This window comes from Dendrobates tinctorius, unplaced genomic scaffold, assembly GCF_039654945.1.
Source record: "Dendrobates tinctorius isolate UK_male_01 unplaced genomic scaffold, ASM3965494v1 ptg000111l, whole genome shotgun sequence".
NCBI classification, from domain to species: Eukaryota; Metazoa; Chordata; class Amphibia; order Anura; family Dendrobatidae; genus Dendrobates; species Dendrobates tinctorius.
In genome coordinates this window covers 34,831,477-34,854,198 of record NW_027361779.1, presented here as the reverse complement: position 1 = coordinate 34,854,198, position 22,722 = coordinate 34,831,477, and the positions used below count along the sequence as shown (strand labels likewise).

Genomic DNA, 22,722 nt, shown 5'->3' with positions numbered 1-22,722 from the left:
CCCCACCACGTCTAAGTTTGCTTTTCAGTGCATTAACCTCACGGTTCATTGCACCTGCTGTCTCTGTAACATCCTCCAGTTCACACTATAATCTACGGTGCAACGTATTGGCACGTTGAGCCTCTTTCTCTGCTTCTTCCACCTGGCGTTTCAGCTGTTTCACACATTGCACATCATTTCCCTCCGCCAATTCTTTGTACTGCTCAGAACTACGCCTTTCATCATCCATTTGCCATAGTACAACCTTCAGTTTTTTCTCCGTACGACGTACTTGTTTGCTTGCAGATTGTCGCACTTTAATTTCCGCATCAAGCTGTTCCTCCAGTAGTGCAACCTTTGCTTCTAACTCCTTATTCTGGCGAACTAATTGCTGACGGGCACTCTCATTTTTCTGAGCATTACTACGTTCTGTCTTCAGATCAGCATTCATCTGGTCAACCTGAAGTGTGGCCTTTCTCAGCCTGTCATTGGCTAATTCAACGTTGCCGTGTTCTTCCTCCAATTCTTCTTCCAGCTAAACAATGCGAGACTCTAACCGCCTCTTTTCTTCCAAAGCCAGAGCATCTTTACCACTGTTATTAGCAACTACATCAGCCAGTTCATCTCTTTCCTGCTGTGCTTGTCTTTTAGCACACTCTGCAGCAGCAAGCTCCGTCTGCAAACTAATCACCTCTGCTTCCATACTTTTCAGTTTCTTTTTGTCTTCACACTGTTCCTCACTCAGGCCTGGCCACTGTAAGTCTTTGTCCCACTTCTTCTCCCGCAGGAGACCTCTTACAGTTTCTGTTAGTACTCCTACCTCTTCTCCGAGGGACTTATTCAGACTTTGCCATAATGCCAGGTGACCTTTGAGCTTGAAGACTTCTTTCTCTAGCTCATCTAGTCTGTGCCCCCTCTCTCTCTCAGAGCCACAGTCACCCCTAGAGTCTGAGTCACGCCGATCATCCAAGAAAACACTCCAATTACCCTTTGACCGTGTGTCTACTCCAATCGTCTCTTCTCCCATACCACCATCCGTTATATCATGAGACATTAGGTCCGTAAGTTGGGCAGATGTACCCCTTCTTCCGGTCACTTCTACCACTGACCTGTCCAGCTTAGCAGGCGTCACCATCACCCTGTCTGCTAACCCAACAGTAGGAACATCTCTATCCTTCGACCATACATCATCAAACAACACAAAGTCCCTGCCCCTCTCAAAGGCATAGACTAAGTGAAGTGGTATCCCTCCACATTGGCATTCACCACTTTTGGACCCTTCAAACATTACCCTGTCTACCGCATAGTTCACCTTGACCCCATGTTTACAGTGAACCTGAACCATTTTCTCGGTCAGACAGAAAATGAGAGGAGTTCCCATCAGAGTCACCTGACTCTTTGCGTCCAGCGGCCCTTCCCGGTGTAGCATCACGGTACACACCTGGGGCCCGCCATTATCCGGAAAGAATGTCCCACATTCCTCAAAACTCATACAGACACACTGCGGTTCCCCAGACATATCCACTGAGGTGCCCAGTGCTGCCCCACGGCAATAACAGTTTGTAACAGGCTCCTAGAGGCAGGGCTCAATCATGTAAAGCTAGAAAAAAGCCTTTCATCAATGAGAAGCAAAGGAGAGGCAGGCTGAAGTTTGCCAAAGACCATAAGGATTGGACCATAGAGGACTGGAGTAATGGTAATCTTCTCTGATGAGTCTAATTTTCAGCTTTGCCCAACACCTGGTCGTCTAATGGTTAGACGGAGACCTGGAGAGGCATACAAGCCACAGTGTCTTGCACCCATTGTGAAATTTGGTGGAGGATCGGTGATGATCTGGGGATGCTTCAACAAGGCTGGAATTTGGCAGGTTAAACTTTTCGAAGGACGTATGAATTAAGCCGCATACAAGGTTATCCTGGAAAAACAGTTGGTTCCTTCTGCTCAGGCAATGTTCCCCAACTCTGAGGACTGTTTTTTTCCAGCAGGCCAATGCGCCATGCCACACAGCTAGGTCAATCAATGTGTGGATGAGGGACCACCACATCAAATCCCTGTCATGGCCAGCCCAATTTCCAGACCTGAACCCCATTGAAAACCTCTGGAATGTAATCAAGAGGAAGATAGATAGTCACAAGCCATCAAACAAAGAAGAACTGCATACATTTTTGTACCAGGAGTGGCATAAGGTCACCCAAAAGCAGTGTGAAAGACTGGTGGAAAGCATGCCAAGACGCATGAAAGCTGTGATTACAAATCATGGTAATTCCACAAAATATTGATTTCTGAACTCTTCCTGAGTTAAAGCATAAGTATTGTTGTTTCTAAATCATTATGAACTTGTTTTCTTAGCATTATTTGAGGTCTGCAAGCACTGCACTTTCACCAATTCCCAAACAATTTTCCGACTCACTTCTAGGACAAGGGTGCATTCAGGTGGTTGAATCCAGGTGTCCCTCCCTTTATAAACCCTAAATTTGTCGGTGTACCCTTCAGTCCTCTTGTACAATTTTATTCTGTACCTTACCAGTATTGATGAAATTTAAGCCTCACATTGACGTGCATTAAGTAAATATGGGAAACTAGGAAAAACAGAGCACAATAGGGTCTTAACTGATAACACAATAAGGTGCAGAGAAAAAAACAATCTGCTCACCTGATGAAGTTGCACCTAAGCAACATTTTTAGCACATATCAGCTGCTGCAAGACACAGGTCCATAACATAGTAACATAGTTATTAAGGTTGAAGGGAGACTTTAAGTCCATCTAGTTCAACCCATATCCTATCCTAACTTACCCTAACATGTTGATCCAGAGGAAGGCAAAAAAAACCCCATGTGGCAAACAGTAAGCTTCACATTGGGGAAAAAAATTCCTTCCCGACTCCACATACGGCAATCAGACTAGCTCCCTGGATCAACGCAATGTTAAGGAAACTAGTGTATATACCCTGTAATATTATACTTTTCAAGAAAGGCATCCAGTCCCTTCTTAAATTTTAGTAGGGAATCACTCATTACAACATCATATGGCAGAGAGTTCCATAGTCTCACTGCTCTTACAGTAAAGAATCCGCGTCTGTGAGTATGCTTAAACCTTCTTTCCTCCAGGGAAAAAGTGGCACAGGATCCGGGTGAAGTGTCAGTGGATGTGCTGTTGATGAATATATTCAGATAATCGATGATATTTTCAAAAACTTTATTGGACAGGTTTCAGGTCAACACGTTTCAAAGTCATACACAGGACCTCTTCATCTGGACAAAACCTATGGCAACTATCAGTTTTGATCTACTTATATGCGGTCTCTCTTCTAAAGACAAAGACCATGAGTCTCTTTTAAGGAAAACAGTCAAAAAGAATGACAATACATTTTAATTCAATTTTATAACTACCTTCAATTATCAACATAGGAATATCGGAAATGATCCGGTTTTGGCAAATATATTACCTAAAAACCTGGTTTTAACTTTCATGAGGGTCCCAACTCTCAAAAATGTCCTGGCTCCAAGTAGAGTTAGAGAATTGGATAACCCCTAAATAACGAGGTCTCAACGAGAAAATAAAATCACCAAGTGTCATCGTAGGAATTGTCTTTGCTGCCATGCTATTTGGGATGGTCTCTCTACTTTTACTTCAGCATAGACCCGTGAATCCTTTCCTATAAAAAGCCCCATATCCTGCACTATAATTTTTGCTGTATATGTCATTATATATTCCTGCCAGAAACTTTGTGAGCAGGACTACTCAAGCTCTTCATAAACGCCTTAACTCACATCGGTCCATTATCCAAAAAGGTTTTTTAAACCATGGCCTTTCTTGTCACTGTGCAATCGTTCACAATAAAGAATACAAACAGTTAACAATTTTCCCAATGGAAGAAATCCCACCGCAGTCCCACAACCGAATTGAACAATTAAATAGAAAGGAAATATATTGTATATACAAATTAAACACCCTTACCCCCAATGGTCTCAATGAAATTACGGATACTTTTTCATAAACAATTCTCACATCATTGCTGTTCCATTAATTGGTTTTCAATAATAATATAACGCATAAGATAAGGACTGGTCATGCCCTGTTTAAAGTCTTCAGTTTCTATTTTGCGCGAGGGATTTCAAGAGAATGATTTAGGTATATCTTCACCACATAGATCCTTCATATCACTTGCCATTCTGTTTGCCATCTCGCTTCTGAATATTTTTCTGACTCTCAGCATGGACTCCCGTTTCCTTTATCTGCCTGCTTTCCAACTGTCTGCACACGCAAGGCATTCAATTCATTACAGTCCTTTTATCCCTCCGATTGGGATACATGTAGTCCGGTGCACATGCTAGGAAGTTTGTAGCGATTGAATCCGCCCGTTAATACACGCGCAGACGTTCTAATTGAAGGCTTGACACAAAGATTGGTTTCAGAGACCCATGCTCCTAATTATGACATTAAGGAGCACTCATAATAAAAATGATAATTGGTTACGTTGTTCCTTTTTTCCCTTTTTCTGATATAATTCCTGTTGTCATGAAACAGTGTTTATATATATATATATATATATATATATATATCTCCTTCTTCTTCTAAAACGTCTTTGGTATCTTCCAACAGGATCAATGGAACTTAAATATTTTTCCCAGTGGCTCATGGCCACTGTTCACTGTTGTTTTTTGGTTTGTTTCCCATGAATGCAAGTCTTCACAGGATCGAATCTTATTTGCTACAATTGATCCTCGTCGATTATTCTTTTTTGACTCTTTATACGGCCAGCAGATCTGAATAACATCCTTTTGGTGTGTGACCATTTATGTCCAATTTGGGTATACCTAGGGATCAAATCATCGCAGGATCGTATCCTATATATTCTAAATATGTTTTAGATGTATAATCAATATGCCTTGTTTTTATATTTTATTACATTTTAAGATCATTTTTAATAATAATAATTTTAATGCTATTCTTCAGGTTTCAAGGGTTTAGGCAAGTCTAGCTCTCTTTGGTTGCAAAGAACCCTGGTTTTTAACCTTTATTTTTGTTGTTTCATTTGTGTGATGAACGTTGATACAATCATGTTCCCTGTTTGTCTTTTTTTCCCCAAAGAAGGAAGGGAGAGGGGAAAAAAAGACCACATATAAGTAGATCAAACCTGACATTTGCCATAGGTTTTGTCCTCATGAAGATGTCCTGTGTATGACTTCGGAACACTTTGACCTTAAAACTGTCCAATAAAGCTTTTGAAAATATCGATTATCTGAATATATTCATCAGAAGCGCAGGGCACTCGTCTACGAAGATATCCCTTTGGGGAATGTACACCTTAGCAAATTTGTTGCTGAAGTGATTGACTGGGCTGAATTTTGAAAAGTCGGTCAAAGATGGGTCATCTCAGGAGGGACACTGCATTATCGTGGAAATGCAAAAATGTGTGAATGACCTCAATTCGTTTCCATGCCATAGCCATTGAGAAAACTGGGGTGTTATTTAAAACATCAACACTCCAATATTGCCCCACTTCAGGCTTCTTCACTATTCCCATATGCAGCACAAGCCCAAAAACTTCATTATTTCTACTCCGTCTATGGGGGGTACAGCATCATATACAGCAGGCACCTTCATTTGATCACCAAAGACACGGTGCCTGCATAATCGCCATGATGTAACTGTACATCAGTTGTCGGGGACCAGTTTCTGACCATGAAGTATAGAAATGTCAAAGATCATGAAGGGATTAAACAACATTTGACGTTTTTTGCTAATCAGATTTTGGTGCGCAGGGGCTTAACTATACACGGGGTCTTTTCCTCACTGTCTGTGATTCCCTGCCCTTCTGTCTGCCTCCGGTCTTTGAATGACAAGTCACTGCTGAGATCTCAAACAGAGGAGGCAGGTCATTCACAGACTGGAGGAAGGCTAAATTTCATGGAATCACAGACAGAGGAAAAGAACCATTGTACAGTCCAGCTCCTGTGTACTGAAATCTAATTAGCAAAAAAATTCAAATGGTGATTAAAGAACTCACCTAAAATGTCAATTTAATTAGTATTGCACTTCCATTAAAGCTATGTCTTTACTTTACCTTACAAAATCATGCTGATAAGTTATGTTTAAGCACTATGTATAATAGTGAGGCTACAGTGGATTGGAGTTTTTACTATTGCAACCACTAGGGGGAGCAGAGGCAGGAGGCATAATCAAAGGAAGCAAGTCAGTACACGGGAAACAGCAGTATGGTATCGGAGGATTGGCAGGTCACATAGTCAGTAGGGAAGCCAAAGGTTGTTACACAAGAAACAGCAGTATGGTATGAAACAGCAGCGGGTAACAGTGGATAGCCAGAGGTTGGTACACGGGAAACAGCAGTAAGGTATGGAGCCGCAGCAGGTGAGAGTGTTTGACTAAAGGCTGCCAGCTCAATAATCTCACAATGCAGGAAGTACCAGGCCAGGTTTAAATAATGTAACCAAACAGGAATCACAAAATGAGCCAATCAGGAAAACACAGGATGGAGCGGAACAAAACGACAAGTGCTGATTTAGCAACAAGCTGTTCAGGGAGCTGAATAAAGAGCTGCTGCACAGGAGTTACCAGATTCGAGTCCTGACACTGTTTTGCCTCAATCTAATGTAATAAACATCAGATCCAGTACTGTCAAAATATTTTGACTAATTGTTCTAAATGTGGCTTATGGTGATCCATCAGCAAGATAATTATTAGACAACCTTAGAAGATGGTAGAACCTATGGATGGTGGAACCTGAATATGGCTGATTTCTCTAATAATTCTTCAAATTCAAGTAATCAAGAATGAATATTTGATTTTTCTTGTCTTCACAGATAAGATATGTCTGGACAAAGTGTAAATACTAGCAGAACATCTCATAAAGAATTATCTAACCCTGACTACAGGTGGGAATATGAATATTATGATTATGCACCAGTTTCATTTGAAGGACTAAAAGCACACAAGTGTAAGTATTAATTTTTACCTTTTTAGAATTTTTACATTATACAAAAGTAACTAAGCAAATTTCCATTTCTACATTGCAACAAGAGGTTGTCCTCATCTAAACAAGCATGTTTATGGAGATCTGAAGAGGACACCTGTTTTAAGTCTTTGGTCAGTCTAAAGTGAATCTGAGAGCACAAGTAATGAGTTATTCACTTTTTCTTTAATGTGGAAAGTTCAGAGATCTTGTAAAAAGAAGTAGCTTTGCAATTTGCTGTTATTGAAACTCTTCTCTGGTCTCAAGATCGGAAGGATTGTAAAGTGAACCTGATGGTTGAAACACGCTGCCCTATCCACCAGAAGTTTGTGTGAGGAACTGGCTGCAGCATGACAATCAGGAATGATTGACTCTGAAATGTTTCAGAATTTCAGAGAAAAATATACTTTAAAAGCCGCCGAGGACCAAGCTGCGCTGTAGACTAAAGAACCTAAAGATGCCCTACAAAATAACATGAAGGTTCGTGATTGCAGAAAAAACCTATAATGAAAAAAAGTCCTCCAGACAGCAAGACATAAGTAACCAAAAATCTCTCTATATAAAAATGAATGTGTATCACCAACCAATCTCGAAGCATATTTCATTTCACCAGAGCTGTTCAAAAGAAGGTGAGCTGTGATTGGTTGCTATGAGCAACAGTTTTCCTTGCAAACAATCACTAAGCATCTCTCATTTCACCAGAGCTGGTTAAAAGAAGCTGAGCTGTGATTGGTTGCTATGACCAACAGTTTTCCCACTTGACAACACCTCAGCAGACACTGACATGGTGGGAGAAATATAGCATCCCTGGGAACATAAGCTCCCAGCCATTGTCTGCCCCCCTGAAAGGAGCAGAGAGCACATGACAGAAATGAATCCCCCCTCCCGTGCACATCTACCCATAACACATCCTCCATCATATATGCACATCTTCCCTCTTAAAGGGATCATTGGTATGGAAGTCATAGCAAATCCATCCAGCGCTTTGGTTTTGACCCCAGGCCTCTCTTAAAGGGATCCCCGGTATGGAAGTTAAGACCGTTCCACTCAGCTCTGTGGTTCTGACCCCAGGGTCTCTCAAAAGCATCTCCGATATGGAAGTCAGGGCAAATCCATCCAGCGCCTTAATTCTGACCCCAGGCCTCTCTTAAAGGGATCCCTGGTATGGAAGTCAGGGAAATTGCCTTCAAATGCTCTTGTACTGATCCCAAGCTCTCTTAAAGGGAGCTCCTGTATGGAAGTTAGGGCAAATCCCTCGGCGCTCTGATTCTGACCCCAGGGTTCTATTAAAGGGATCATTGGTATGCAAGTCAGGGCAAATCCACTCAGCGCTCTGGTTCTGATCCCAGGCTCTCTTAAAGGGATCCCCGGTATGGAAGTTAGGGCAAATCCACTCAGCGCTCTGGTTCTGACCCGAGTCCCCTCTTAAAGGGATCCTAGGTACGGAAGTGAGGGAAAATCCACACTGCGTTTTGGTACTGACCCCAGGCCTCTCTTAAAGGGATCTCCGGTATGGAAGTTAGGGTAAACCCCTCAGCGTTCTGATTCTCACCCCAGGCTTCTATTAAAGGGATCATTGGTATGGAAGTCAGAGAAATCCACTCAGCGCTCTGGTTATGATGCCAGGCCTCTCTTAAAGGGATTCCCAGTATGGAAGTTAGGACCGTTCCAATCAGCACTCTGGTTCTGACTCCAGGCTGACAGGATGATGTGGGATATTAGTTGTAGTTGTCCGGTGGCTCTGGCTGATGGGATGATGTGGGATATTAGGAGTAGTAGTCCAGTGGCTCTGGCTGATGGGATGAAGTGGGATATTAGTGGTAGTAGTCCAGTGGCTCTGGCTGATGGGATGATGTGGGATATTAGGGGTAGTAGTCCAGTGGCTCTGGCTGACGGGATGATGCGGGATATTATGGGTAGTAGTCCGGTAGCTCTGGCTGACGGGATGATGTGGGATATTATAGTGAATGTGGCTATGCGGAATGGGTGGGGCTCTACACTCAGCTTTATATATATATAGATATAATCATTATAATTTTTTTATAACTATATGTAGTTAGTTACTATGCCTGGGTAGCGCCGGGCTCTTCAGCTAGTAAGTACAGTAAAGACCAAAAGTTTGGACACACCTTCTCATTCAAAGAGTTTTCTTTATTTTCATGACTATGAAAATTGTAGATTCACTCTGAAGGCATCAAAACTATGAATTAACATATGTGGAATTATATAATTAACAAAAAAGTGTGAAGCAACTGAAAATATGTCTTATATTCTAGGTTCTTCAAAGTAGCCACCTTTTGCTTTGATGACTGCTTTGCACACTCTTGGCATTCTCTTGCTGTAGAGGTCGAATATCATCAAAAAGTTAATTTATATCAGTTCTTCAATACAGAAAGTAAAACTCATACATTATATAGAGTCATTACAAACAGAGTTATCTATTTCAAGTGTTTATTTCTATTAATGTTGATGATTATGGCTTACAGCCAGTGAAAACCAAAAAGTCATTATTTCAGTACATTAGAATACTTTATAACACCAGCTTGAAAAATGATTTTAAAATCCAAAATGTTGGTCTACTGAAATGTATGTTCAGTAAATGCACTCTAAATAATATGAGTATGACTTTTTCTATTGAATAGAATATAAATATAAACTTTTTGATGGTATTCTAATTTTGTGAGAAGCACCTGTGATGTCTTTCTGATATATTTTAAATCTTCTGTCTGACATTACGTATTGTTTTGTGATGTAATCTCTGGATCCTCCTGTGGAATACTTAAGGCCCCGTTACACATAACGATGTCCCAGCGATCCCACTAACGATCCGACATGATGGGATCGCTGGGACATCGTTAGGTTGATCGCTGGTGAGCTGTCACAAGACAGCCCCTCCAGCGATCAGGACCAGCGACGCTGGTTTCTAATGTAAACATCGGGTATCCAGGAGCCGCTGCTCCTGGATACCTGCTGTTTACCTTGGAAACCGGCGTACTAAACATAATAAAATGTACTCACTTGTATATATTATTAGACATAATACAAAATGTACACATTGTATATTTTACAGAGCATTTGCAAAAAGACAATAAATGTTGCACAATAAACTAAGATTATACAAGTTTTACGTTATTATATAAGCAATAAACCAATAAACAATTAAACAAGGAACATTGATTATCATTCATGCTTTTACATGCTTAACAGAATATAGCTCATAAGAGTTCCCTACACTACAACTACAACAACTACTACTATCCCGCCACCTAACACTTTGCACTGCATCATTCCCCATGCGATGCCCCAAAATGTAAAACTTAAAATTTTACCTTGGTGTTGAGTCACTACGCATTAATAGAGTAAGATGAGAAGAGTTCCACCTATCCCAAATTTTATCAAATTTTCCCGGGCACCCTCTATTTTGATATAGTGTACGCTCATACGGAATAATCGACTTCACTAATTCAATCCAGACTCTGAGAGAGGGGTGTGAGCTTCCCATCCACTGTATTGCCAATATCTTCCTAGCCATGAACAGCGTCTCCCATAGGAAAATCCCAACATAATGTCCCCAGATTTCCTCATCCAACACCCCAAATAAACAGACCAGCGGGTCAAGAGGAACCAGAGTTTGTACTAGGGATGTCAACAATGATGTCACTTCTTTCCAATAGAGAAGGATAACAGGGCATCTCCATATCATATGTATAAAATCTGCATCTGATAAATGGCATCGCAGACATTCCGATGTCTGTAATCGACCCATCTTAAAGAGTCATGTTGGAGTTAAATATGATTGATATATAATATATAACTAGTTCATTCTATTATTAATAGATGGGGACACCCTGACTGGAGATTCTAGAATCTCTTCCCATTCCTCTTCTTGCACGTCAGGGATGAGTCCCTCCCATTTCCCCTTAATTGTTCTCATAAGAGAATCAGCTCCCACTGATAGCATATATGTATAAGGAGGAGACAAGGCCCTGGGGACCCTGTGAATTAAGGATTCCTATCAAGGGTAGAGACGAGATAGCCCGGCCCACACCCACACCATGTATATGTGACTGGAAGGCTGATCTCAGCTAGAGTTAACAAAAAATTGGGATCTCAGGATACTATATTTAGCCTGAATTTGCTCAAAGGACATCAGGGTACCTTGGTCATATAAATCGCCCACGAAGGAGCCATTACATGAAATGCAGAAGTCAGTAGATGGGTGGTTTAGCAGCACCAGAAAATAATTGTTGTTCCATAGGGGCATTTCAGTTATGATGCCGTTGAGTCTAATAACTTTTTTAATTTGTCTCCAAACTGATCGTGCCAATCGAAGCAGGGGCAATAAATGAGGGACACTAATTTTATCTGATTCCAGGAAATCCAGAGGGCAGTCAGTCTGTGCAGCATGAATCAAATGTCTTTCAGAATTAGGTAGGTAGTTGTCAGGCATCCATTTACTCTGTGATTTAACCTGCCCAGCTAGATAATGTAGACAAAAATCCTGTAATGCCGCCCCACCCCCCTGTTTAGGTCTCTGCAGGGTGGATAACTTGAGTTTGGGCCTAGATTTCCCCCATATAAAAGATGTGAGTTAAGAATTTAAATCTGCAAAGGATTTAGGTACCAGCACGGCACTGTGCTGAAGGGTATAGTTGAGTTTAGGAATCAAAATCATCTTGATCAGATTTATGCGACCAGCTACAGACAACAGGAGTTTACTCCAAGCTGCAAATTTAGACTTGGTTAGCTCCATCAATGGGTAAATATTGATTTGTAGGTCAAGTTCACTGCATCTGATTATATTAATTCCTAGATATCTGAAATTGGATACAATAGGCAGCGAGGAAAGGGTTATAAGATGGGACATCGGGCTGTGGGAGAGAGGTAGCAAAGCTGATTTTTCCCAGTTTATATACAGGCCTGAGCATTTACTAAATTTGTCTATAGTAGGAATTACTTGTGTCAGTGTCTCCTCTGCCCTATCCATAAATATCACCATGTCATCGGCATATAATCCAATGGTGTCCACATGATCTGCTATACCTATACCTTTGATATCAGGAGAGGATCTTATACGTATTGCCAGTGCCTCGATCGCAAGAGCAAAGAGGGCCGGGGAAAGGAGGCACCCCTGACGTGTTCCCCTGGATAATGAAAAAGATTCAGATATAGAATTATTTACAATTATGCAAGCTTTGGGTTTCATATAAAGTACGCCAATCCACTTCAAAAATCTTTCACCAAAACCATATCTCTGCAAACATGCAGACAGAAGAGGCCACTCAAGAGAGTCAAAGGCCTTGGCTGCATTCAGCAGCGCCAATGCCCAATTGTCAGGTATCAAAGAGCTATATTGGACCACTGACTGAACTCGCCTAATGTTAACAGAGGTACCCTTACCAGGCATAAAGCCGGTCTGGTCCGGATGTATGAGGTCTAGTATGATCAAGTTCAATCTGGTGGCTAGGACCTTAGTAAAGATTTTATAATCTACGTTTACCAGCGATATGGGGCGGTAAGATCCACACTCCAGAGGATCTTTCCCATCTTTCCTAAGCGCAATAATATTTGCCTCGTAGAAGGATTCGGACAAAGATCCTCCCCCCCAAAACTCCTGAAATACCCTTAAAAGGAGTGGTGCCAATATGTCCCGATATTTCCTGTATAGTTAAATGGGGAACCCGTCCGGTCCAGGGGCCTTCCCGGAAGCCATGTTCGCCATTTCATCCCCTATCTCTTCTATAGTAAACTCGGCGTCCATAAAGGCTTGCTGAGCAGGACTCAATGTACGAAATGTTATATCTAATAAGACTGGTAAAGAATAATTTATGTTTAGACTTATTGTCTGTGTATTGGGTATATAACCTTTGAGAGGCTAACCACTAAACTCCAATTTCCGTTGGTCTGATTGGATATGTATGCTGCTTCCGAATCTTTCAGTCGTTGCTCCAGCTCATCATCCTCCCTCGAAGTCACCGTTTTAATATAAGAAATTGTAGAAGATAAACATCCTCTTAAATATGCCTTAAGGGCATCCCAAAATAAATTGACATTCCGAGGTTCTGGGTGGGACGAGATGAAGCAGTTTATCTCATCAATCGTTCTATCATTAGGTCCTATTAATTTCAACCAAAAAGGTTTCATTTTCCATACTATGCTATTATTCAGTTGCCCATATTTAAGTTTAAGTACAATCGGGCTATGATCCGAGATCCCCCTACTACCATGTTCTATAGTGTCCACCCACATCGCTAGATCACTGGATCCAAATATGTAATCTATACGTTACAGAGAGTGCCTTGTAGATGAATGACAGGTGTATTCCTTCACCTGTGGGTGACGCACCTGCCACAGATCCAACCATCCACTGCGCCCCATGAATAGTGCCACCTGGGATTGAACTGAAGAGGGGGTCCCCCCAGACATCCCATCACCCAATCTTAATCTATCAAGACAATTATCCATGACTAAATTGAAGTCCCCCATGTAAATTACGCTTGTGTCTGGATAATTTAAGATGAAACTCATCTCTATCTGAAGGATTGACGTAGTAGCCAGGAGGGGAGGGAGTTATAAGTGCATAATATAATGTATTTTCTTGTGTTTATCAAAGCATATACAAAAACAAAGCGACCCTCTGGATCTCTACGAGCCTCCCTGACCTCCCACCTGTTGTCTCTATGTATCAATAGTGAAACCCCCCTCGAGTAACTAGTGTGAAACGCGTGTATGAACCACTGCACCCATGGTTTCTGTACGCACCGGGCTGCATCTCCACCAGAGCCACAATGTGTGGATGATAGTGCCTGATCTGCGAAAACACCTTAATCTTTTTCCTGGGAGATTTGAGACCCCTCACATTCCAGGTCATACATATTATTTCAGACCCCATACCTTCTCATCTGTATATGGCATACTCTCACTCAAGCAAAATTTAGAACCATCACATAGAGAACAAAGCTGGCGGCGGCTTCTATATAAACAGTAACAAATAAAACCAATGTAAAAGAGAGAACAAAACAAAAAACAAACAGTATATGAGCAAAGTCCTACGCTCCCATTATAAATTGGACAAGGGGATACCCTCACTGAGTGCAGTGTCCGGTATTGTTGGTAAACTGGACGCCTGAGGAGAGAGCTCCAATCATATCATTGTAGGAAGAGTTCTGCTTGACAGCAAGCATTTTAGGATTTCTTCCCACAAGACCCCTCATGGGACCACAACCACCCAGCTGCCTCTGCTGGGTCCGTAAAGAATATTGAGGAACCTTTGTGGACAATTCGGAGTCGAGCTGGATAAATCATTGAGTATATAACATTCTTCTCTCTAAGTTGCTTTTCAACTTCAATGAACTGTGCCCGCTGTTTCTGGAGTTCCATAGAGAAATCCGTAAAAATGGAAATCGTAGCACTATTAAATTTAATGGGGCTTTTTTGCCGTGCCAGACGTAGAATGGTATCCCTGTCTTTGCAATTGAGGAGGCGTGCCAGGAAGGGTCTAGGTGGAGTGCCCGAGTGAAGAGGTTTGGTAGGGACCCTATGAGCCCTTTCCACAGAAAACATAGGGGGGAATTCATCCCCCAGGGGAGCTTTAAGCCAGTCCTCTAAGAATTGCTCTGGTAGCTGACCTTCTGAATGTTCCGGCAGACCAATGATTCAGATATTGTTCCGACATAGTCTATTCTCTAGATAGTGTGCTTTTTATTTTCAGGCATTCATAGATCCAGCCACTTATGTCAACTTAGCCTCCATGGGTGCAATATTGTCTTCTATATGGGACACTCGTGTTTCCACTTCTGTAATGCGCCCCCTCATGGCCTGCATATCCTGGCGGAGACGCCCCACCTCAGTATACACATCCTCTATTTTCTCAGTCAGGGATGATCTGGTTAAGAATGTGACCTGCATTAAATGTTCTGACACCTGTCTGAGAGTCATTTCCTCCTGTTCACTCCCCTCCTCACCGCCAGAGGGACGTTTTTTGCGCTGATCTGCAGTCTTAGTTTGTGAGTAATTGTGTCTGAGGGACCGTGCATTATCAGAAGGATCAGTTCTGGCAAACTCCTTTAATTTGTTGGCTATTCCTGACCCAGGACAGGGTGGTTGAACTTATATTTATGGGGGTCTCTCGCTCCCCGTCACGAACACAGCAGGGCTATTTTACAAAATATGTGTCTTGAAACAGCTCTGGTCAAATGAATTTTATAGGGCTTTTTGTTATAATATGCTTCAGGCTGTCACCGGGATTCTGCACAGCTAAAAGAACTTGCAGCACCTGCAGTGGCAGCAGCAGGTCCAGGGACCCTTAATATGGTGGCACCGACGGGTCTGGCATGCTATTAATGAGGGGGTGTGGGGCACATCTCTCAGGGCACACACCGCATGTCCCCCCGAGGTATCCCCAGAATGAATTCTCTACGCCTAGTCAGCCCTTTAAGGATGTGACCTGGCGTCGCCTCCTCTGCTGCTGGAGCGCGCCACAGAAAATGGCCGCCGCCTTTCACAGGCCCCGCCATCCGCCCAGATCTCTTTAACGCCCGGCACCCCGGAACCCCGCACCGCTCTCCCGTGGGGGGTCAGAAGCTTCCCGAAGCCCATGTGGGTCGCCCTCCCAGCGCTGTGGGGTACTCGGTCACAGCAGCGGTGGCCCGGGCGCCCAAGTAATGGCGGGGAATGTGACTGGTGAAATGTAGTTAATGGAATAGTTCGTGACGCCACCTGTGGTGTTCGGCAAATGAGATGTTAGGCCAACGCTGCATGCAGATCCTCTGGGGCTGGTGGTGTGTTGCAGCCAAGATGGTGAAGCTCCCCACAGGTGAAGCTGTAGCCCCAGGGCAGAATAGGTGAAGTGCCACTTAGATGGTGTAGTGTCTGGCGCAGGGGATGTAGCAGTGCCAGGCTGGCGGACGCAGGAAGGAATGGAGGACACCAGGGCATGTAGTTCCAAAGCTTTACTCACAGCCTGTAGTGCCCGCTTCCGTGTCCTCTGGGTCAGGGACTCAGTCAACCTCCAGGCAAGATGGAATGCTCCCTTCCAACACTCCGCCAACTTATGTGCCTTTTCTGAACGTCTCCTCTATAGCGCCTTTAAGTGTGAAGATCTCCTAGTACTGAGTTACACTGGAGTTCCTCCTGACAGATGTTCCCAAGAACTCTACTTGTATGGCAGACAGCTGTAGCCTGCTTCGGGGACTCTCTACTACTGAGTCCCGACTCTCTATCCGTGTTGCTGTTGTGCCCCCAAGTCTTAGATGGGAGTAGTGCATTTACAGCCCACTAATCCACCGGTGTCTGCTGCAGGACCATTAGTGTCCATTAGTGTTGAGCGATACCATCCGATATTCAGAAATATAGGATCGGATTGGATCGGCCTGATACACAAAAAGTATCGGGTTTCTCCGATTCCGATACCGGAAGTCCCATTCAAGTCAATGGGACAGAAATATCGGAATTAAAAAAACCCCTTTCTTGCCTTGTACATCCTGCTCGGGAGGGGGGAAGAGTGTGGGCGGTGCGTGGGCGGACACTGTGCGTGTCTGTGTGTGCGGGGTCAGTGCCGACTGTCGGGGGGGCCTGTGCCGGCTGCCGGTGGTCTGTACGGGCCTCTCGGGGGTCTGTGCCGACTGTCGGGGGGCCTGTGCCGGCTGCCGGTGGTCTGTACAGGCCTCTCGGGGGTCTGTGCCGACTGTCCGGTGCCTGTGCCGGCTGACGGTGGTCTGTACGGGCCTCTCGGGGGTCTGTACAGGCCTCTCGGGGGCCTGTGCCGGCTGTCGGTGGTCTGTGCCGGCTGCCGGGGGCCTGTGCCGGCTGCCGGTGGTCTGTACGGGCCTCTCGGGGCTCAACACATACATACATACATACATACATACATACTACATACATACTACATATATGCTACATTCATACAACATACATATATACTACATATATACTACATTCATACAACATACATACTACATACTACATATATACTACATTCATACAACATACATACATACTACATACATGCTACATATATACTACATTCATACAACATACATACTACATACTACATACATACTACATATATGCTACATTCACACAACATACATACTACATACATGCTACATATATACTACATTCATACATACATACTACATACTACATGTATACTACACTCATGCAACATACCTACTACATACATACTACATGTATACTACATGTATACTACATTCATACAACATACATACATACTACATACATGCTACATATACATTACATTCATACAACATACATACATACTACATACAACATACATGCTTCATATATACTACATTCATACAACATACATAGTACATACTACATGCATACTACATATATACAACATGCTACAGACATACAACATACATGCATACTGCATACATACTACATACAATACATTCATACAATACATACATAGGCATACTGTACATATAACATAGAGAACATACTCACCATCACTTGTCACTTTGATCCCCGAAGCCAGTGTCATCTATGAAAAAATATGAAAATAACAAACAAGCCATATACTCCCTGATCCGCAGAAATCCACGAGGGTCCTACGCCGATCTCCCATGGAGAACAGCAGCATCAGCTCATGCTGATGAGATCGGCGTGGGACACACGTGGATTTCTGCGGATCAGGGAGTATATTGTTTGTTTGTTATTTTCATATTTTTCCACAGATGACACTGGCTTCGGGGATCAAAGTGACAAGTGATGGTGAGTATGTACTCTATGTTATATGTACTGTATGTCTATATGTATGTATTGTATGAATGTATTGTATGCAATATGTATGTAGTATGTATGCAGTATGTAGTATGTATGTATGTTGTATGTCTGTAGCATCTTGTATGTATGTAGTATGTATGTAGTATGTATGTTGTATCTCTGTAGCATGTTGTATGTATGTATGTATGTAGTATGTATGTACTATGTATGTATGTTGTATGAATAGTATATATGAATCATGTATGTAGTATGTATGTTGTATGAATGTAGCATATATGTAGCATGTATGTAGTATGTATGTTGTTTGAATGTAGTATATATGTAGCATGTATGTAGTATGTATGTTGTATGAATGTAGCATATATGTAGCATGTATGTAGTATGTATGTTTGAATGTAGTATATATGTAGCATGTATGTAGTATGTGTGTTGTATGAATGTAGTATATATGTAGCATGTAGTATGTATGTATGTTGTATGAATGTAGTATATATGTAGCATGTATGTAGTATATATGTATGTTGTATGAATGTAGTATATATGTAGCATGTATGTAGTATATATGTATGTTGTATGAATGTAGTATATACAGTGGGGCAAAAAAGTATTTAGTCAGTCAGCAATAGTGCAAGTTCCACCACTTAAAAAGATGAGAGGCGTCTGTAATTTACATCATAGGTAGACCTCAACTATGGGAGACAAACTGAGAAAAAAAAATCCAGAAAATCACATTGTCTGTTTTTTTTTTATTTTATTTGCATATTATGGTGGAAAATAAGTACTTGGTCAGAAACAAAATTTCATCTCAATACTTTGTGATATATCCTTTGTTGGCAATGACAGAGGTCAAACGTTTTCTGTAAGTCTTCACAAGGTTGCCACACACTGTTGTTGGTATGTTGGCCCATTCCTCCATGCAGATCTCCTCTAGAGCAGTGATGTTTTTGGCTTTTCGCTTGGCAACACGGACTTTCAACTCCCTCCAAAGGTTTTCTATAGGGTTGAGATCTGGCGACTGGCTAGGCCACTCCAGGACCTTGAAATGCTTCTTACGAAGCCACTCCTTCGTTGCCCTGGCGGTGTGCTTTGGATCATTGTCATGTTGAAAGACCCAGCCACGTTTCATATTCAATGCCCTTGCTGATGGAAGGAGGTTTGCACTCAAAATCTCACGATACATGGCCCCATTCATTCTTTCATGTACCCGGATCAGTCATCCTGGCCCCTTTGCAGAGAAACAGCCCCAAAGCATGATGTTTCCACCACCATGCTTTACAGTAGGTATGGTGTTTGATGGATGCAACTCAGTATTCTTTTTCCTCCAAACACGACAAGTTGTGTTTCTACCAAACAGTTCCAGTTTGGTTTCATCAGACCATAGGACATTCTCCCAAAACTCCTCTGGATCATCCAAATGCTCTCTAGCAAACTTCAGACGGGCCTGGACATGTACAGGCTTAAGCAGTGGGACACGTCTGGCACTGCAGGCTCTGAGTCCATGGTGGCGTAGTGTGTTACTTATGGTAGGCCTTGTTACATTGGTCCCAGCTCTCTGCAGTTCATTCACTAGGTCCCCCCGCGTGGTTCTGGGATTTTTGCTCACCGTTCTTGTGATCATTCTGACCCCACGGGGTGGGATTTTGCGTGGAGCACCAGATCGAGGGAGATTATCAGTGGTCTTGTATGTCTTCCATTTTCTAATTATTGCTCCCACAGTTGATTTCTTCACTCCAAGCTGGTTGGCTATTGCAGATTCAGTCTTCCCAGCCTGGTGCAGGGCTACAATTTTGTTTCTGGTGTCCTTTGACAGCTCTTTGGTCTTCACCATTGTGGAGTTTGGAGTCAGACTGTTTGAGGGTGTGCACAGGTGTCTTTTTATACTGATAACAAGTTTAAACAGGTGCCATTACTACAGGTAATGAGTGGAGGAAAGAGGAGACTCTTAAAGAAGAAGTTACAGGTCTGTGAGAGCCAGAAATCTTGATTGCTTGTTTCTGACCAAATACTTATTTTCCACCATAATATGCAAATAAAATGAAAAAAAAAACAGACAATGTGATTTTCTGGATTTTTTTTTCTCAGTTTGTCTCCCATAGTTGAGGTCTACCTATGATGTAAATTACAGACGCCTCTCATCTTTTTAAGTGGTGGAACTTGCACTGTTGCTGACTGACTAAATACTTTTTTGCCCCACTGTATGTAGCATGTATGTAGTATATATGTATGTTGTATGAATGTAGTATATATGTAGCATGTATGTAGTATGTATGTATGTATGTTGTATGAATGTAGTATATATGTAGCATGAATGTAGTATATATGTATGTTGTATGAATGTAGTATATATGTAGTATGTATGTAGTATGTTTTTTTTTTTTTTTTTTTTACATTCAATACATTAGCCGGTTGATGGGACTACTACTGTCCCATCATTGGCTAATGTGTCAATCACTGCCATTGTAGCAGGCATCGCCCGATGGAACTTGTAGTCCCATCGGATGATGGCTGCACACACACAAGACCCCCGGCAGGCCCGCACAGACCACCGGCAGCCGGCACAGGCCCCCGAGAGGCCCGTACAGACCACCGACAGCCGGCACAGACCACCGACAGCCGGCACAGGCCCCCCAGAGGCCCGTACAGACCACCGGCAGCCGGCACAGGCCCCTGACAGGCCTGTACAGACCCCCGAGAGGCCCGTACAGACCACCAGCAGCTGGCACAGGCCCCCGAGAGGCCCGTACAGACCACCGAGGCCCGTACAGACCACCGGCAGCCGGCACAGGCCCCCGACAGGCCTGTACAGACCCCCGAGAGGCCCGTACAGACCACTGGCAGCCGGCACAGGCCCCTGACGGGCCTGTACAGACCCCCGAGAGGCCCGTACAGACCACTGGCAGCCGGCACAGGCCCTCGACGGGCCTGTACAGACCCCCGAGAGGCCCGTACAGACCACCAGCAGCTGGCACAGGCCCCCGAGAGGCCCGTACAGACCACCGAGGCCCGTACAGACCACCGGCAGCCGGCACAGGCCCCCGACAGGCCTGTACAGACCCCCGAGAGGCCCGTACAGACCACTGGCAGACGGCACAGACCCCCGACAGTCGGCACAGACCCCCCGCAGTCGGCACAAACCGCGCATCATGATGCGCACAGACCGCGCATCATGATGACATCATTTCAGCAGCCACAACAGTGGCTCATTGCATTATGTGGACTTCCGATTCCAGTATCCGATATTGAAAAAATATCGGTACTCTGTATCGGAATTCCGATACAGCGAATATCGGCCGATACCCGATATTTGCAGTATCAAAATGCTCAACACTAGTGTCCATACAACCTCGGGGACCGGGCCCCGGCCTTGCGCTTAGAACTTCTAGGCAGGGTTCTCTCCTAACCCACGTCCTCTCTGTTCCCTTTTACTCCTTCGTTCCGTACTAATCTCTCTTTTTGATTGAAGTTCAGGTTTCAGTTCAATGTCTTTCTCCTTCTTTCCTTTCCCGTGCCAGCCTGCCCAGATCACTGAGGCGGCTGCAGCACTCCTTCCTCCATCCCTTTTCCAGGGATCCCCACTCCTCTCTGAGTGGCTTCCTTACTCACTGACCTCTCGTCAGACTGACCAGTCATCCTAAACCTTCCCGCTCTCTTATGTATTCTCAACTCCACCAACCTCCCAGCACATTTAGTGTTCCAAGCAGGGAACCACCAAAGGTGCTCTGCTTCTCTCTAAGCAAGGAGCCGCAATGTGGTTTTGCTGAACTACTCTATTGTGTGGGGTGCGAGTGTTGGAGCGTGGTCAGGAGCCCCCAACTTACCTGGATGGTGGGGCACCACACCTTAGGAGAAGGTGCAGTACCTTTGTGGCGACTGAGCCTCAGGGGCGCCACACATGCAGTCCCAGCGCCACTGAGTGTGCAGCGCCAAAACGGATCCTGACAGCAGGATTTCCTCAGGATTCCAGGAGGTCTGCAAAGATGCGTCCTCTTGCTCTGCTACATAGCCACGCCCCCCTATGTTTTGGGTCATAGTTTTGCTAGAAGACCCAGCCACAACCCATTTTTAATGTACTGGCGGAGGGAAGGAGGTTGTCACTCAGGATCTTACAGTATATGGCTCCATCCATTCTCCCATTGATGCAGTGAAGAAGTCCTGTGCCCTTAGCAGAGAAACACCCCGAAAACGTAACATTTCCACCTCCATGCTTGACAGTGCGGACAGTGTTCTTTGAGTCATAGGCATCATTTCTCTTCCTCCAAACACAGTGAGTTGAGTTATTGCCAAAGAGCTCAATTTTTGTCTCATCTAACCACTGCACCTTCTCCCAATCACTCTCAGAATCAACCATGTGTTCAATGACAAACTTCACATGGGCCTGTACATGTGCCTTCTTGAGCAGTGGGACCTTGCGGGCTCTGCAGGATTTTAAACCTTCTCCCAATCACTCACAGAATCATCCAGGTGTTCATTGGCAAACATCACACGGGCCTGTACATGTGCCTTCTTGAGCAGTGGGACCTTGCGGGCACTGCAGGAGTTTAAACCTTTACGGCATAATGTGTTACCAATGGTTTTCTTGGTGACTGTGGTCCCAGCTGACTTTAGATCATTAACAAATTTCCCCTGTGTAGTTTTAGGCTGATCTCTCAACTTCCTCATGATCAAGGATACCCCACGAGGTGAGATTTTGCATGGTCGATGTCAATTGACAGTCATTTTGTATTTCTTCCATTTTTTTACTATTGCATCAACAGTTGTCTCCTTCTCTGCCAGTGTCTTACTTATGGTTTTGTAGCCCATTCCAGCTTTGTGCAGGTCTATGATCTTGTCCCTGACATCCTTATAAAGCTCTTTGGTCTTGTCCATGTTGTAGAGGTTTGAGTCTGACTGATTAATTGAGTCTGTGGACAGGAGTATTTTATGAAGGTGACTATAGTTATAGTTTTTAAGGTTAAAGGAAGACTTTTAAGTCCATTTAGTTCAACCCATAGCCTAACATGTAAGACAGCTGTCTTTA

At 43.6% G+C, this 22,722-nt stretch overlaps 1 protein-coding gene across 1 annotated transcript in view; it reads left to right on the top strand.

The window, feature by feature from the left end:
• Positions 1-6,811: 6,811 nt before the first annotated feature.
• The window catches only part of MRAP2 (melanocortin 2 receptor accessory protein 2), a 115,890-nt gene continuing 99,979 nt past the window's right edge, over positions 6,812-22,722 (top strand). Inside the window, exon 1 of the mRNA XM_073589649.1 lies at positions 6,812-6,938. Within this exon, the coding sequence (XP_073445750.1) occupies positions 6,812-6,938 (127 nt within the window). The remainder of the gene's footprint in view (positions 6,939-22,722) is intronic.